The 18462-nt window shown below is 38.3% G+C and overlaps 1 protein-coding gene and 1 long non-coding RNA gene across 2 annotated transcripts; both read right to left on the bottom strand.

Moving 5' to 3' along the window:
- Positions 1 to 10604: 10604 nt before the first annotated feature.
- LOC127108295 (signal recognition particle 43 kDa protein, chloroplastic) lies at positions 10605 to 12128 on the bottom strand. Its single transcript, XM_051045748.1, has one exon. It carries the CDS (start codon positions 11794 to 11796, stop codon positions 10651 to 10653), a length of 1146 nt encoding a protein of 381 aa, XP_050901705.1. The 5' UTR covers positions 11797 to 12128; the 3' UTR covers positions 10605 to 10650.
- A 3477-nt stretch (positions 12129 to 15605) lies between these two features.
- Positions 15606 to 16906, bottom strand: LOC127108294 (uncharacterized). Its single transcript, XR_007795995.1, has 2 exons — positions 16269 to 16906; positions 15606 to 15857 (listed from the first exon to the last, which is right to left on the bottom strand). It is a non-coding gene; the product is annotated as an uncharacterized LOC127108294 (long non-coding RNA).
- Between the last annotated feature and the right edge of the window lie 1556 nt (positions 16907 to 18462).

Raw genomic sequence — 18462 nt, 5'->3', positions numbered from 1 at the left:
CTTTGAGAAACCGGCTCTCACCGGACGCGTTGCTCGTTGGCAGATGATTCTAACAGAATATGATATTCAGTACACGTCACAAAAGGCCATCAAAGGTAGTATTCTGTCAGACTACCTCGCCGAGCAACCGATTGAAGATTATCAGCCTATGATGTTTGAATTCCCTGATGAAGACATCATGTATCTTAAAATGAAAGATTGCGAAGAGCCTCTTGTCGAGGAAGGACCGGATCCGGATGACAAATGGACACTGATGTTTGATGGGGCTGTGAATATGAACGGTAACGGTGTTGGGGCAATATTGATCAATCCTAAAGGTGCTCATATACCTTTTTTATGCCAGATTGACGTTTGACGTCACCAACAACGAAGCTGAGTATGAGGCTTGTATCATGGGGATAGAAGAAGCCATTGATTTGAGGATCAAAACTCTTGATATATTTGGAGATTCTGCTCTAGTGGTCAATCAAGTCAATGGAGATTGGAATACGAACCAGCCGCATTTGATTCCGTATAGAGATTACACCAGAAGAATATTGACGTTCTTCAAGAAGGTGAAGTTGTATCATGTTCCCCGGGATGAGAATCAGATGGCTGATGCTTTGGCAACTTTGTCTTCCATGATCAAAGTTCATTGGTGGAATCATGTGCCACATGTTGCGGTGAATCGACTTGAGAGGCCTGCGTATGTGTTTGCAGCCGAGTCTGTTGTGATTGATGAGAAGCCGTGGTATTATGACATCAAGAACTTCCTCAAGACTCAGGAGTATCCTGAAGGTGCGTCGAAGAATGACAAGAAAACCCTGAGGAGGCTAGCTGGAAGCTTCTATTTGAATCAGGATGATGTGCTGTATAAGAGAAACTTTGACATGGTCTTGCTCAGATGCGTGGACAGACCCGAGGCGGACATGTTAATGCAGGAAGTTCATGAAGGTTCCTTCGGTACTCATGCCGGCGGACATGCAATGGCTAAGAAATTGTTGAGAGCGGGTTATTACTGGATGACTATGGAATCCGATTGTTTCAAGTATGCTCGGAAGTGCCATAAGTGTCAAATCTATGCTGATAAGGTGCATGTACCACCAAGTCCTCTGAATGTCATGAATTCGCCTTGGCCGTTTGCCATGTGGGGCATTGATATGATTGGGAAGATTGAGCCTACTGCTTCGAATGGACATCGCTTCATCTTGGTTGCGATTGACTATTTCACCAAATGGGTGGAAGCAGCTTCCTATGCTAACGTTACCAAACAAGTGGTTACCCGGTTCATCAAGAAAGAAATCATATGTCGTTATGGAGTTCCTGAGAGAATCATCACTGACAATGGTTCAAATCTCAACAACAAGATGATGAAAGAGCTGTGTAAAGATTTCAAGATTGAACATCACAATTCTTCTCCTTACAGACCGAAGATGAATGGTGCTGTAGAAGCGGCGAACAAGAATATCAAGAAGATTGTGCAGAAGATGGTCGTTACGTACAAGGATTGGCATGAGATGCTGCCTTTCGCTTTGCATGGGTACCGTACCTCAATACGTACGTCGACCGGGGCAACCCCTTACTCCCTTGTGTATGGTATGGAAGCTGTCCTACCTGTTGAAGTGGAGATTCCTTCTTTGAGAGTTTTATTGGATGTCAAGTTGGACGAAGCCGAGTGGATTCGAACAAGGTTTAATGAGTTGAGCCTTATCGAGGAGAGACGGCTAGCAGCTGTATGTCATGGACAGTTGTATCAGAGAAGGATGAAGCGAGCCTTTGACCAGAAAGTGCGTCCTCGAAGTTATCAGATCGGTGATCTAGTTTTGAAGAGGATCCTCCCTCCCGGTGCAGATAACAGGGGCAAGTGGACTCCTAATTACGAAGGTCCGTATGTTGTGAAGAAGGTCTTCTCCGGTGGAGCCTTGATGCTTACAACTATGGATGGTGAAGATTTTCCGTCTCCTGTTAACTCAGATGTAGTCAAAAAAATACTTCGCGTAAATTGACCCGCTGGACAAAAAGAAAAAAAGAGTCCAGGCAAAAAATGGGCATCCCGGCGAACCAAAAAACAGAAAGAAAAGGTTCGGGCAAAAATTAGGGATAAAAATGAAAAGAATTTGTACACCCGGTAAGTCGAAAACCCGCAAGGGCGGCTTAGGCAAAAATGGGTATCCCGGTGGATTGAAAACCCGAAAGGGCGATCCAGCCAAAAGAGGGATTAAAGCGAAGACTACAGTCTGAGTTGTCTGTACTTCATCAAGCTTTGTCGTCTGCCATCTCGAAAGATGTGATCCGTCCAGTCATTCTTCTCAGAAAGCAAGGAGTTGGGAGGAAAACTGATGATCTGTGAGTTATAACAGAATTGGGAAATAGTGGATGCCGTGTTCACATTGCCATTAGGATAGATTTTTCCTTTTACGCGCAATTACCTCTTTCTAGGAATTGCTTCCCAATGTATTTGCCTCTTCAGGCACGTTTTCAATCAATAAAAGTCGTTATTCAGATAAATAGCTCTTTGGTTTTTATTTTTTACTGTTTTGTTTGCAAAAATGTCCGAATTTTTTTGATAAGCATTGCATATAAGAACATGAAGGCTACACAATAACGTGCAAAAAGATGAAACATTTGAAAATCATTTTGAATGTTGAGGACACTTTAGCGTATCTTGTCCATGTATCCCCTGGGGGCATTTTGTTGTGCTGTTTTTCAGGTTGGCATCTGTGAGGACGTTTCCTCAGCAGATATTTTCCCCAAGCAAGTTTGGAAGCTATCAGAGCTATGTTCCCCTGCGGAGACGTCTGTGGATAGTGCCTTCTATTCCCCAGCAGATCCAAGGATTGCCTATCCCCAGCAGGCCTATATTTGCCGATTTCCTCCCCGAGTGAGGCAGGTTCATTGAAATTTATCTCCAGCATTTATCCTATCTGTGGGCTGAAGGATATCCCCAGCGGAGTTTACCTTCCCCCAGCAGCAGTGCTATTCTCCAACATGAGTGAAAAGTCGTTGCTCTCCCTGTAGAGTCTCCCCGCAGAGTTGGAGTACCCAATCAGTTTTGGCTCCCCAGCCGGAGTTTTTCATCATCTTTGCATTTTTTGCATTTTTAGTGATCATTGCATCCTCAAACTGCGTAGCATTCCCATTCAATATGGAGCATTACGCCATAGAAAAATTCAAACATATGCATTCATGTGTTAACCTCACCAGACCGTATCCCCGGCAGAGGCGGATCATTTCATTCAACATCAGCACAGCAAGTCTGCTACAGTTGCTCTTGACAGCATTCAGGATTGATATCCCCACAGAGGTTTATTACCTCACCCGTTGGTGACAGAAAGTTTGTTTCTCCCCAGTGGGACCCCCAGCAAGTGATCAACCTTGCCTTGACATATCTAAAAAGTCGTTCTCGTGATACCGGTAAGTGTCATACTAGCACCCGCGTGTGTTTCTTTGTTTGGTGTCGGTAAACACCATTGTTTCGGTGTCTGTAAACATCGGGTATTCTCCCCAGTCATCAGTAAATGTCTGGTCATCATTTTTGGTGTCGGTAAACACCATTGTTTCGGTGTCTGTAAACATCGGGTTTTCTCCCCAGTCATCAGTAAATGTCTGGTCATCATTTTTGGTGTCAGTAAACACCATTGTTTCGGTGTCTGTAAACATCGGGTTTTCTCTCCAGTCATCGGTAAATGTCTGGTCATCATTGTTTTGATGTCAGTAAACATCGAGTCTCACCCCGGTCATCGGTAAATGTCTGGTCATTTTTTGATGTCGGTAAACATCATCTTTCGATGTCAGTAAACATCGAGTCTTTTCTGCAGTCATCGGTAAATGTCTGATAATCCCCAGCTAGAAATCCCCAGTAGAGTCATCTGTAAATGTCTTATCTGTTTTCCAGTTGCAAATATTTGTTTTTTCCCTTAGTGAAGTGTTCCCCAGTCATCGGTAAATGTCTGGTCGTTTTTGGGATGTCGGTAAACATCATCTTTCGATGTCGGTAAACGTCGAGTCACATCCCAGTCATCGGTAAATGTCTGGTCATTCTTTGTTCTCTTGTTGATAAAATCAAGATCCCCAGAAGTCGTCGGTAAACGTCTTGTCTGATTACACCACAAAGATTTTGTTCCTCCTCAAGTGGAGACGCCATCGGTTAATGGCCCCGTTTTCTTCGATATCGGTAAATATCGGATCCCCAGTTGCAGTAGCCATCGGTAAATGGTCGAGCTGAAGTTGATATCGGTAAATGTCAAGTTTCTTTGAAGCCACCATTGGTAAATGGTCTTGCTGAAGTTGATATCGGTAAATATCAAGTTACCAGTTTCTAACCATCGGTAAATGGTTTCGCTTTTTCTGAAGTTGTCATGCAGTTGTCATCGGTAAATGACGTGGTTCTTCTTGTATCATATCCGGCAGAGTGCAAATTTCTACGGTTCTTGGTATTCAATCCCTGTTTACCCTGAAAGTCTGACAGCCATTGCTCTCATCCATTCGGGTTCCTAGCTGATTGAATAGGGGCAGCTGTAGCACCTCAAATTTGCACCTATCATTGTACATACATTCTCATATTAGGTCATAGCATAACATGGTCCACTGCATAGCATTGCATTGTCCCATTTGCCTCAAGTGCAAGCCAATCAAGAAATTAGGTCAAACTGATCAGGAGATCAGTCAACCAAGCAAGCAAGCACAATTCTCAAGGAGCCAAGGCCTCAGGGTTGGTCCAACATGTTCACATGACTTGGGGATCCATTTGAAGTGTTTAGGTCAAAGATTGGATGTTCAGAAGTCATCAGTCAATGCACAATCGGTCAGAAACCCTAAAAGTCAACTGTTGGTCAACTGTCCATTTAATCAGTGATTTGATGATTGGATTTGGTTTGAGAGAGCTTATTCATGTCCCAATAGTCCTCATATATCATGTCAAACACCATCATGGAAGAATTTGAAGCCAGATCAGAAATTTCCAAAAATGGAAACTGGACCTGTAACTGAAACCTGCCCAAAATGGAAAGTCTTGATCCTCAAACTTACATCATGATACAAGCTTCAAATGAATTTTTGCCTAACATGAAAGTTGAAGATCTTGTTCTCCCATTTCCAAAAAGTCCAAGAACTCTCAATTCCCATGTATGGTTGGCAAGTTATGATCGAATCGTTTTCAGAAATTCTTGAACTTCAAAAGGCCATATCTCCCAAACCATTTGGCCAATTTGGGTGGGGTTTTTTCCTACAAGTCACATTTGATCCCCTCTTTCCAAAAATGTAACTTTCATGTACCAAAACCTTATGGATCAAAATGGCATTTTTTGACTTACTTGAATTAATTTCAAGTGAAGTGAAATTTTGACTTTTTAAAATAAACCTTTTCCATCATTTTGGCCATTGGGAATTGATCTGAAATTGTATTTTGGACATGTTCAAAGTCAAATTCGTGCAAGTACATACACCCATCACCTAGTTGCTTGAAAATTGGAAAAAAAGTACATTTCTCAACAACTCTATCCCACATATCCATGGACTTTGATTTGTACCTTCAAACAGAGAATTAAAAGATGATTTTCTGTCATTGTGAACCCTAGTAGCAGCCTCTAACACGACAGAAATCCTCATTCTCTCTGAATTTGCATTTTTCACCAAATTGCAATTTCTGTTCAAAACCTTCAAAGCACTCAAGCAAATCTTCATTGTTCCATCACTTGGCCAACATTTGAGAGCCTTTTGCAGCAGCAAACATCAACTGTATAGCAGCTTCGAGTTCTGTTCTTTCAAAGGACCATCCATGGCAGATTGGATTTCAAGCACGAGCAAGCATCCATGAATCAAGCTTTCTTCACCATTCAACTTGTGGAAGTATAATCTCCATCTGTTTCAAGCATTAAGGGCCAGAAAACACTTGAATCCTCATCTGCTCTTCAGAACTGGTAAGAAATCGACCTCTCAATTTCTCAAATCCATGCCTTGCTTAGTGTAGATCTCTCCATGCTGAGTCTCATGATATGTTTGTTTTTGAAAATGGTTGACTATTGCTCGAGTTATGCTGAAAATAAGTTTGATGTTGATTTATATTTCTCCTCGATTCATGATGTATATGATGTTTTGATGAAAATCATTGCTGGATTCTTACTTGCCATGCCTTGCTGAACATGTATGTGTGTTTAATTTGTAATTCTGGGAAAATTTCATGAAAACACGATTTGGGGATGAAGGTTGTTGCTTACTGTACATGAACCCTAGGGTTTCTTCATAAGCCTTGCCCAGAATGTTGGATACTGAACGAATGCATGTCACTGTAGCTGCATGGACCAATTAAATTATTTCCTTCCTGTGCCCAATACGACACCGTTTGAATTAGTGACTGTCTTAATTACATAAATGCCATTCGGACCATTTAATTCAATATTAATTCATTTTTATTTCACACTTTATTCTCATTTGATCATCAATCTTGCAAAAATCATAACATCTTCATTTTAAATCCAAATTTCATGGGAATTTTTGCATTGTGTTCATCTGAATCTCTAGTTTTTTATCATGATTTTTGCAGATTTTTTTGATGAGTGGATTTTAATTGGTATTAGGGTTTGTGACATGTGCTCATATTTTGTACCTTTTGCCAAAACATTTGTGAAATGGTGATACTTTATCCAATGGCTCCCAAATTTTTTGTGCTTAAACTAGACACATTCATGGTGATTTTGGTGTAGAGTTTGTGAATTTATCATTGCTGGTTTGTGAGTTATGATTTTTTGAATTAGGGTGTGACAATTTGTGTCACACCATTGATGTGCAACTTCATGATTTTTGATACCATACTTCTTGACCTCCAATTGGTGTGAATTTTTGCATGAACCTACTCTTGTGTGTCTAGTTTACATGTGAATTTTCTTGGAATTATTGGTGGCATTTCCTAATTGTTTGAGATTTTCTCCCTTGTTTAGTCATATGTTGACTTTTTGTGACACTTGTTCCCATTTCATTTGTGAAATTCTCATACTTTATTAGATGGACATGAAATTTTACATGAGATAACTAGACATCCTCATCTTTGCCATGGTTTTAGTCCCATTCATTTATCATACACCATCCCTAACTTATGAATTTTTGAAGTTGATACATGTTTGGTTGACTTCTTTGAGCATGCTTAAACTTGCTTTGACTTTCTGATTTTCATTGACTGCCTTCCACTTGTCCAAATGAGATGAAATTTGACATGCTTACCATGCTGTGGGTTGTGATTGATCATGATTTATTTGGTAATTTTTGGAAATGTTTAAGTTTGCTTTTGATGCAAGTCTTGCTGTTGACTCCTATGAGCTTCTGTTTGCTATACCTTGACCTAATTTGTTCATGAAATGATGATAATGATTGATATGAATGTGAACCCAATTGGTTTTGTTTCTTGATTGTTTGAGCATGATTTTGGATACTTGCCCTTTGCTGTTTTGACTTTTTCATTCTCTTGTGACCCTAGGCTTGCCCTAGTGGTCCTGTTACTCACTTTTGAGCTTGTGTTTTCAGGTTGACCAACAAATGACCAATGAGACCATTTCTTTTTTGATTGAGCTTGCTTGATTATCATTGACTAACTTGTCTGTTTTGTAGGTGGCTTGGCTCACATGCCTTGAGCCTTGTGCCTTGCACATTCACTTGCTTGTGCTGACTGGTTGATATCTGTTTCATTTGATTTAACTTTGACTTGTATACTAACTGTGTTTGACTGGTTTCAGGTACTTTAGTTGCTTTTAGTTCCTTGTGAACTTTTGCTTTGCTTTGCTTTAAATAGCAACTTGCTTGAGGTATAATTCCTTTACTTCATGTAGTCTGGAAGACCTGGCCTGTTACTTGGCCAGGCAACTGTCTGAAGTCCTCCTTAAGAGGCAATGTTTGTGTATGTTTAATTTGTCCTTGTACATAGTCAAAGACCTCCTAAGTGAAGAGGCAATTGGCAGAACCAAGGGATAAGCAACCTATCCCCTGCTATTCTGTGTGTCATCTGCTTTGCTCACACCACTGTGTTGATGCATTGCAGATACAAACCCAAGATCTTGTACAATCGTACAGTTGAGTCAGTTTCAAATGTGTAGAAGGGTTCCCCCTTTCTGAACCCACACATTCTTGTCTTAAGCTCTCCCAGGCCAGGGATAAGAGCTGTGAAGTCTTATCTTCACTCACCTTTCATCTGCTTCACCTTAGCCCCTCAATGGCAAGGTTAAGAGCACATTCACCCAGTTCTAGAGGTTTGTTTGTTGAGGTTGATATGACCCCTCAACTAAAACCTAACCCTTGTTTGAGCCACTTGCTTGTGTATAGTGTGTGCTATCTGTGCTTGTATGTTTGTTTGACTTGCTTCCTGTGCAAGTTAGGGTTAGTTTAGACTTGCTCCCTGTGCAAGTTAGGTTTTGCTTGGCTTGCTTCCTGTGCAAGTTAAGTGTGTGTGTGGCTTGCTTCCTGTGCAAGTCATGTTTTGCTTGGCTTGCTTCCTGTGCAAGTTAAGTGTGTGTGTGGCTTGCTTCCTGTGCAAGTCATGATTAGGATAGGCTGGCTCCCTGTGCCAGTTAGCTAGAAACCTTAACTTAGGGATGATTTTGCATGATAACATCTAGGCTCGAGTCGTAGTCTCCCTAGTTGTGTCTCCCTCTGTTATCTGGTTAGGCTAGTCCTTTATCCCTCTGTAGGGGAACTACGTCGCCCTGATCCTCATACCAGATGAGGTACGTAGGCAGGAGATGAGCAGATCTCTCCGGGCGCCTGTGTCTTTGTTTTGTCTTGTTGTGTGCTTGGAAGCTGATGTAAGTCCATCAAGTGGCATTCGGGTTCCAGTGTGGGTGTGTTTTGGTTCGGATGCTGATGTAAGTCCAGTGATTGGCATTCAGGCTCCACGTTTGCCTTTGCCTGTGTTTGTTTGTGTGCGTGTCAGCCGAGCTACGAATGCTCTGATTCTTCTCTCGTCCGAGAAGATACGTATGCATAGGATGCGACATCCTAGCGAGCATGTGTCGTTTCCCCAGTCCGAACTACTTCGACTCTGATGTCTATGCCTGATAGACTAAGTAGGCCCAGGATACGATGTCCTGCCGAGTCAGTTTCAGTCAGTTTCTTTTGTCTCTTTCAGCCAGTGTGTGTGTGTTTGAGCAGTGTTTAGCAACCAATATTCCTTCCTTTTGTGCGTGGATCCCGTAGAGTACTACGGATGCGTAGGGGTGCTAATACCTTCCCTTCGCATAGCCGACTCCCGAACCCATTCTCTTTGGTCGCGAGACCATGTTCTTTCCTAGGTTTACTTCGAGCGTTTCCTTTCCCTCTTTTGGGATAAATAACGCACGGTGGCGGCTCTGTTGTTCTTGTTTTCCCGCCGGTTTTTCGCGTGATGCGACACTTCATAATGAATCTGAAGAAATAGTTGACACTAAAGGATCAACTAAAAGTAAGATGTTAGGTCTACCAAATCACAAGATAAAGCTAAAAGTTAGAACACACATTATGCTAATTCAAAATTTGGATCAGACATGAGGGTTATGCAATGGAACAAGATTAATAGTGACAAGATTGGCAAATCATGCGCTATAGGCTAAAATTATGTCCGGCAAGAAATTTGGAAACATAATTTATATTCCACGAATGTCTATGTCACCTTTTAAATCATCATGGCCATTCAAGTTTATTAGGAGACAATTGTTGATCAGTGTCTCATACGCAATGACAATAAATAAATTCCAAGGTTAATGCCTTGATAGTGTATGATTGTATTTGTCTACTCCTATTTGTAGTCATGGACAATTGTATGTAGCAATTTCAAGAGTGAAGAGCAATAATGGTTTGAAGATCCTAATACATGACAAAGAGAATGCACCGTGTCTGAATACTACCATTGTTGTGTTCAAGAAGGTCTTTCAATCACTATCTTAGATGGTAAACCATTATTATATTTCTTTTTTATGCTATAACTTTATTTGATTTTTTTTTGTTTTTTTCTACTATAACTCTAACTTTAGAAATTGAGTTCTAACTTATTTATTTATTCATGTTGTAGAACGAATAAATGACTTATCATTTTATGGATGTTCAGTTGAACTCGCAATTATCTTGATTGATGAGAGTATTTTGAGATGTTGACCAACACTTTCTTTTAGCTTTTATTATATAGTAATCCAAAGTTTAAAACATCATTAAACTTTAATTATTATTTTTTTATATATGCAAAATATTATAAAACTCTTTTTGACCATTTTACATAAATCATTTAAATATATTGTTTTGTTCAATACATAAATTGACTGGAAAATTTAAATTAAAGGTATTTTAACGAATTTGAGGAATGAATCAAATCTTTAAAAATAATAGTGATGAACATGTAATATAAATACAGACACGCTCGGATAAGTTACTAACTCACTATCTTATATAACTATCTTATTTAATATAGTGATTCTATCTTGCCAAATACAACCCAGTGTTTGAATGTTTCTTATTAAGTAAGTTGTTGGGGTTTAATTAGTTGACGAACTTCATTTAAAGACAAATAGATCGAGGGAATTATATTCAAATCTTTGCTAAATAATCTCTTAGCCATCAAAAGGTTAAATAAAAAACAAACAAAAAAACTAATTACTCATAATAACATGCAAAAATGGAGAAAAAATTATAATGTATTTCATTTTTGAAATAGAACAATTCTCAAGCACTGGCAATAGTTGGGCCATCCTGACTCAAACCGAGCGTAGAAAGCCCATTATCAACACTGGGCTGGGCTTGATTATTATTCACTTCAAACATCTTAACAAGCTCAGAATCAACATTCTCCACAGGCTCCCAAGTGGGCTCTTCCAAATCAACCCATTTAACCAAACACTCATACTTCCCATCATCCCCAAGTCTCCGACCAACCACCGCTTCCGCCACCGCATACTCAAGACCAGCCTCATAATCCTTCACCAAATCCTCCGCCACATACTTCGCTTTCACCCACTCGTTAGCACTTTCATCTTTCCAACGAACCAAATACTCCAAATTCTCACCCTTCCCTCTCTTTTCCATAATCTCCTCTACCTCAGAATACTCAAACACCGCTCCTTCCAAAACCTTAACCACACCTTCCAACCCCATTCTCCGCCCGAATTGCATCGGATTCCCCTTCGGCGTCGCTTTCAACAACTCTCTTGCTAGTTCCAACGCAGTTCTTCCGCGATCGTCGCTGATTTCAGGATCCGCATCGAGGTCCAGAAGCAGCTTCGCGACTCCAGGTCTTACGTATCCGGCTGCCATGTGAAGCGCGGATAAGCCGCCGCTGTTGTCTTGATGGTCGAGATTCGCGCCGGCTTCTGCTAGAAGCTTAACGCAAGGCTCCGAGCCGAGTCCCGCCACGAAGAGAAGCGCGGTTCTTCCGTCGGTGTCCACGGCGTTCACGTCACGGCCGTCGTCTGCCTCGAGAATTTTTTTGATTTCGGCTTCGTTGGCTTTTCTGGCTGCGTTCCACCAGGGAGTTTCGTATTCGGAGAGAACGTCTTTTGCTATGAAGTCGGCGGGAACCCAGGAGGGTTCATGTCCGTCTTTCCATTCGATGAGATACTCCATGCCGGTGGAGTCTTGGAGTGCTTTGCTTCCGATGATTTTTTTGACTTCGCCGTAGGATTCATCTTCGATGTTCTTGGGAGTTGTTTCCTGTTGTTGCTGGTTTTGAATTGCGGCGGTGACGGTGGGGAAGTAGGTAGGTTTGTGGCGGAAAGGGAGAGATTGGTGGTGGGAGAGAAATGGGTTTTTGGGAGGTAGAGAGTGTTTGGGTTTCAAGTGAGAAATTGGTTTGGTAACGAAGATAGCTTCCATAATTGTGTATTGTTCAACATGTGGCGTGAAAGAGAGAAAAGGGAGATGAGGTATTGACTAGATAAGAAATCATATCACATCCACTTCGTGTTTCAATTGGATAGGACGAAAAGGATAAACTGGATTTATTTTTGTTATTAATTTTCTCTTGTGGCGCGGATAAAGAAACACTAACCACGACTTGTAGGACTTTTTTCTCCAACAACTAGAGAAAGTTTTTGTCATTTAACTAGATGAAGAATTCTATTTCAATTTTGCATAATTTTTGGTCAAATGTTTTGTTAGGTTAATTTTAATAATTACATGAGTTTTATTTATTATAATATATTATCTATGTTCACAAGTATTGAAATATTTTGAGTTTTGTTTTTGTACATTTTAAAAATATATTGATAATGGTGGAACTAGGATCTTTGATGTGGTTGAACATATGAAATATTTTCGTAGACAACTCTTGATATAAAATTTCTGAGTGAAGGAATGTGAATTTGTAAACACTATAATGATCAAATCATCAAATATTATGAGTATGAAGTTTAGGATTAAAAATCATGTGTACCTAAGCTTAATCACAAATTAGACTATAATAAATGGATTAGGGTAATGTGATATACTCCCTTCTTTATTATAAGTCATTTTTTATTTTTTATATGTATTAAGAAATATAATAATTGTGGTATGAATAATTGTGGTATGAAATAGAGAAATTACAGACACGTCATTCATTAATGGTATTAGAAAGACAAATTAATGTAACATAATTGAAATGAGAGAGAATAATAAATATTTAAGGGTATAATAGGAAAAATAATATTAATGATTTATTGATATTATAAAATGACTTATATTGTGATATAAAATATTTTTTTAAAATGATTTATAATAAAAAATAGAGATAGGAGTTTTCAATGAGATATTTGACTCTTTAGAAAAGTGTGATTGCAAAGTATGACGATCAACATAGGCTATTAGACTATTATCCAATGTTGAATTTGGTGGGGGTCATACTAACTAGATGTTATAGTCGAGAATTTGAGATGTACGGTATAGTGTAAATATATGTTATATGATGTATGTTATTATAAGGGGTGTGGATTGTCTCCAGTGAAGTTTTCACCGGAGGAAGTGCAGTGACAATCTCACCAATTCAATTATTTAATTAATGACTTAATTAATAGACCAACACAAGAAACCAGTGACTTAGATTTCACTGAACTATTTTTTTATGGGAGAGGATCTATTCCCTATTATAAGAGTAAAATGTATTGGGTTTATGTTGAACCCTCTAATTATTTATAGGTGTTATATGGTTCGCTCTCATGCATGTAATAATTAAATATGACTAGTGATGTTTCCCTCATGGTGAATGAGAGCATGAAAGTGTGTTACCATTGGCTGAGCCTACGAGTCATGATGTAGATGTGAAGTTAGGTTCAAGAACTTTGATTTTTATACGACTCCACAGTCCCCGAAGCATGGGGCCCGAGAACTATGAAATGTTGAAGAGCATTATTCAGAGTTGGCTTGAGATGTGAGAAATGCGGCAGAGTTATTTCTAAATTCATGACTTGTGGGTGTTGCAACCTAAAAATTTGAGGGTTGTTCAAAATTGTTGAGAATGTAATTTATGGTGTCGAAACATGTTGATGTTGAAACACCTACGTGTCGAAGTATAGAAGTGTCGAAGTGTTGAGGAGTTAGCCTTAACATGAATTTTTACTTAGGTCCAATTTTGTAGTGTTAGCAGAATTAGGTAGTTTGGACTTTTCTTGAGGAGCAAACAAATCCAACTCTATAAATAGGGAGTAACCCTTATTAATTGTAATACGACACAACATAAGTGCAGTTGTACAATTGAATAAAATCTCAGCTTGAGAGTTGAAAGTTATTTTGCAGAATTTCTTCTTCATCTTCTTCCTTATTCGGAAAACCTTAATCTCTCTTTCTTCCCCAATTCAATTTTGTTTCTTTTCATTACCATTGTGAACCGAAATCTTGCAATCGAGGTTGGTTTATTCACTCGACTGAAGAGGGAAGAACAAGAAGAGTAATCAATCAGAAAGATTGATTCTTGTTCATCAAGATTCAGTTAGAAATTCTCCATAGGTTTTGGTGAATTTCTTAAAGGGAAATTGGTGAATTTTCAACATCTGGTATCTAAAGCACTGATTGAGCGATTCGTGGGAAGCAAAACAAGATGAGGATGAATCATCCGAACGGGCATTTTTCGACGAGTTTCCCAATTAAGAAGAATCAAAATTATGAGAATTGGTGCAAGCAGATAAAGGTTTTCTTTTTCTATCAAGATCTGTGGGATCTTGTGAAGGAGGGAGTGACGCCGCTTGCAGCAAACACGACGAATGAAGAAAAGGCTGCACACAAAGAATTGAAGAAGAAAGATTATAAAGCTCTATTTATAATTCATCAATGTGTTGATGCATACAATTTTGAAAATGCTAGTGATATTGAATCGACGAAAGAAGCATGGGAAATTCTAGAAAAATCGTTTGCAGGGGCAGAAAAGATGAAAGAAGTTAGGTTACAAACTCACAAAAGAACGTATAAATTATTTCAGATGGAAGACAATGAAAGTATAACTAATTTTTTCATTAGAGTTACAAAACTGATGAATCAAATCAAGGTATGTGGAGAAGTGTTGACATAAAGATCAGTTGTTTCAAAGACCTTAAGGTCATTGGCTCCAAAGTTTGACCACATGGTAGTGTCATACCCCAAAATTTGTCATTCTTTTTTCATTCTTCATCCAACCTTGGAATTAAGATTTATCTGTACTCATTCATGCCTCATTCCTGTTAATACTTTCTAACAAGCATCACAGATTCAAAGCTTGTGGTTAATTCAAACTAGGGTTTTGTTTGAGGATTAGAGAATTGCTCATCATATGGAATGCAAACCCTAATTTCATGCTCTCTTGGATCTTGATTCATGGAGTTCACATCATGACATTCATTTATGTATTCAAAGCCTAATTCTTGAGTTTGTTATTCATTGACCTCACGAGTTTTGATTTGATCACCATAACCTTAGTTCTTAACTTTGGGTATTCATTTTGCTTTGAGTAGTTATGAAACCCTAACTTCATGATCAGTTGTCTTGATCGGTTTGAAGAGCATTATTGTTTGGATCATGTGGCTTGCAATCCTAGTTTTCTTGGTTCATATCTTTGGTGATCCTTGGTTGTTTGTCTGATCAACCTTATCCATATAGTTTGGTTTGTGGCTTGGCCTAAGGTCATTTTTAAAGGTGTTGGCCTTTGGTAATCATGTTGATCTTGTGCTTAACCTTAATTCATGCATTAGCCCTTATGGTTTGATTCATCACTTGATTTTGGTTCATTTGGTACCTGGAATTGTTGCATTCATGTACTCATGTCATTCATGGTTCCATTTGATCTATAACCTTTCAATTTCCATTAGCACGCTTTAGTTAATTTGTTCATAGTACACATATTGAATTTCAATTTGGTTTTGGTGGGTAAAATGTTATTTGAAATTCAAAGTATTCTTTTCATTTGAAATAAAAAGAACCATTAATACAAATGTTCATTCAATTCTACGGTAGTCAATTTGCATCATTCACTCAATAACATGTTCATTTGCATTTGCATTGTATAGTCAATTGTGTTTTTGTCTAAGTTGATTTTTGGTCAATTGTTGACTTTTTGGATAATCAGTTGACCAAAGTCAACAAACCAAAATTTGATGTTTCTAAGTTTAGTCTATAGTCTACCACATTAATTCATGCCATTTTCTATATCATTCATGATCATTTGTCATTTGGACGCTATGTGCATTTTATATAACTTGCATTCATAACATTTGCATACAAGATTTGAAATGAAAAGAAAAACCAAATTTGATTAGGATGGGTACAAAGTTTTCATTACATTTGAACATTCCTACAAAGTCCATACAAAAATCCTACATCACTACATGATACATTAACATTGCTTTAAGATTGAAAAGAGATTATTCTTGTTGTCTTGAGCTTGTAACCACTCCTACTCAACTCAAATGCACCTTTTGAGACTTCACTTTCACCTGAAAATATCATCGCCATCAACCAATTGCAGTATGAGAATTAACATTGTTCAATTTTTGCTAACTGTCATGAATTTAAACACTTAACTTCTAACTGTAACACATACACATCCAATTCGAACTGTAACTTAGCATATCATGCCTTAACATTTTTAACAATCACCAACACCTTTGATAGCATAATCAATTAACTCCATATAACCAACTGAACTTAATCTCTTCCTCATTAAGTTTTTCTATAACTCACTTAAAATTAATTAACACAATCAACACTAACTATTAACTATTAACTAGTTCAGCTTGGATAACGGTTCCATTCGAATGCACATGCATAATAAATTAAACCATTCCAAAACAGGACAAGTGCACAAAAACTAAGAATCAAAAGACTTCAAATTGCAATGTAACTACCTTGTTGAATCAAGCTTGTTGTCCTTGCCTTCTATTGCTGCATCTTTCCACCTGATGTACATCCTTGAACTTCATCATTTAGTGAAAATTCGGGTCTGCTAGCGGGGCAGCTTCAGAAGTGTGCATCCTTGTGAAGTGGTGCACCTTATTAATTCGATTTCGGGTGGATCATTACTATGCCAAGGATTAGCTATTAATGGTAAACAATAATGTATATGTGCCAGGCATGAATCCCTAGCTTCATGACCTACAGTCAAAAATCAAACAGAGAAACCAATTCAGCATGTTTATTACCACCATGAATGGTGTTGAAGACGCGACGTTCTGTTGAAACGAGATGCCATTTTTCGAAGAAACGTGTTGCTGACGTTGAAGCTTCTCCCAAGCGTTCTTCGGTCTTCTTTCAGCTTTGTTGCTTGTTTTGTTAGGCCTTAGACCAAGATTAGGCCTAAGGCCCAAACGACTTTCCAGGCTCTTTTCTATTTCACCTCATCATCAAGCTCACACCCCCGTCTGGCATGATGAGCTTTGGGCCTTGCAATAGGGCCTACGACCCAATTGCTCAAACAGACCCTTTATGCTTGTTGTACCCCCTTCATTACTATTAATTATAGTTTAATTAGTTAAATCACAATTAATTGTTATTAATCAATTTCTGGATTATTGCTTAATATATTTAATCATGATTATTAGATTAATAGATTAATTATAATTTAGGCTAATCATGTTTTAATTAGTTAATTGTAAGGTTTAATTAATTAATCATGATTAGTAGAAATAATTGTGATCTTTCGAGTATTTGTAATCTTTAGAAATTCTAGGTTTAAGTAAGTAAACTTAGCTTATTTCTTTCATTTTGTATTCATGCATTGATTAACTGATTTTAATTAATTAATTTTAATTAGTCTTGATTATTAATTTCATTTGATTGATTTGTGTATATTGACCATTTTGTCCTCAGGTTTTAGGAATCCGGATTTTTGCATGATCCCTTAGCTTAGGGTTTGTATGGAGGTAATTGATTTAATTAACTTATTAATTCATTAGGTTGTACATAATTCAATTGATTTCCTTAAATCCCACTGATTAGTGTTGATCAAAGGTCACCTTGATCAACCAAATCCTTTGCATCGTGCTTAAATCCCTAAGTCTATTCAAGTGATCAAAAGACCTTTGATCACTTAATAGGGCAAGCCTAGTGTGCTCAAGATGTACTGGATCTCAGGATCTCAAGATTCAAGACCAAGATCAAGACTTCAAAGTCAATACCAATCAAGCATAGCTGACAAAGTGGACTACTTCTCAAAGCACGTCAAAGGTATCAACACTTGTCAATCTTGATTCAGGTTATGTGCCATGAATCTTAAGAAATAGAGAAGGAGAAAGAGTGAAGAATTCCTTAACTCATTATGAATATCTTTGGGTACAAGACAAATTATCCAATTGCTCATCGTATTCACTTATATTCATAGACTTTAGCACAATTCAAATAAAATGATTGTCAAGTCTTCTTCCATAACAAGTAATAATGTATTATAAGGATCAACAATCAGAATCTCCTATCGGCAACTTGTCAATCACGATTCAAGTTGTATGCCATGAGCCTTAAGTAACGAAGAATGATAAGAGCGGAGCATTCCTATCCTTGTCTAGAATATCTTTGGGTACAGGACGAATGAACTAGTTGCTCAAGATATTCACCTTTGTTCATAGACTTTAATGCAATTAAAATCAAGTAATTAACAAGGTCTTCTTCAAGTACATCAATCATTCTCTCCTCTTTGGATCACTAATCATACTCTCCTTGATATTCATATATCCTTTGGATTAATTCCCTTGTGGTCAAGTCTTTGAATCCTAATCAATCAACCAAATCATTGTTTGCCTTATCAATCTTCTTGTGCTTTGGCAAACCATATTATATCATTGTGAGCCTTATCAGACCTCTTGTTCTTGGGCCCACTCTAATCAATCATGGTTTGCCTTATCAGTCCTCTTGTGCTTTGGCAAACCCCTAATCATTGTTAGTCTTATAAGACCTCACGTGCTTAGGCGAATACTTGTTGCCTTGTAAACCCTCTCGTGTGTAGGCCAATCATCTGCTCTTTTGTCATTTTGGGCTAAATACCACTCGTTGGTTAATGCCACACTCTTTCTTTTTAAGCAGTTTTCTTTGCCTCTTGGCAATATACTA

The sequence above is a fragment of the Lathyrus oleraceus genome, chromosome 7 (assembly GCF_024323335.1).
Source record: "Lathyrus oleraceus cultivar Zhongwan6 chromosome 7, CAAS_Psat_ZW6_1.0, whole genome shotgun sequence".
NCBI lineage: Eukaryota > Viridiplantae > Streptophyta > Magnoliopsida > Fabales > Fabaceae > Lathyrus > Lathyrus oleraceus.
This window is presented reverse-complemented; position numbering and strand designations above follow the sequence as displayed.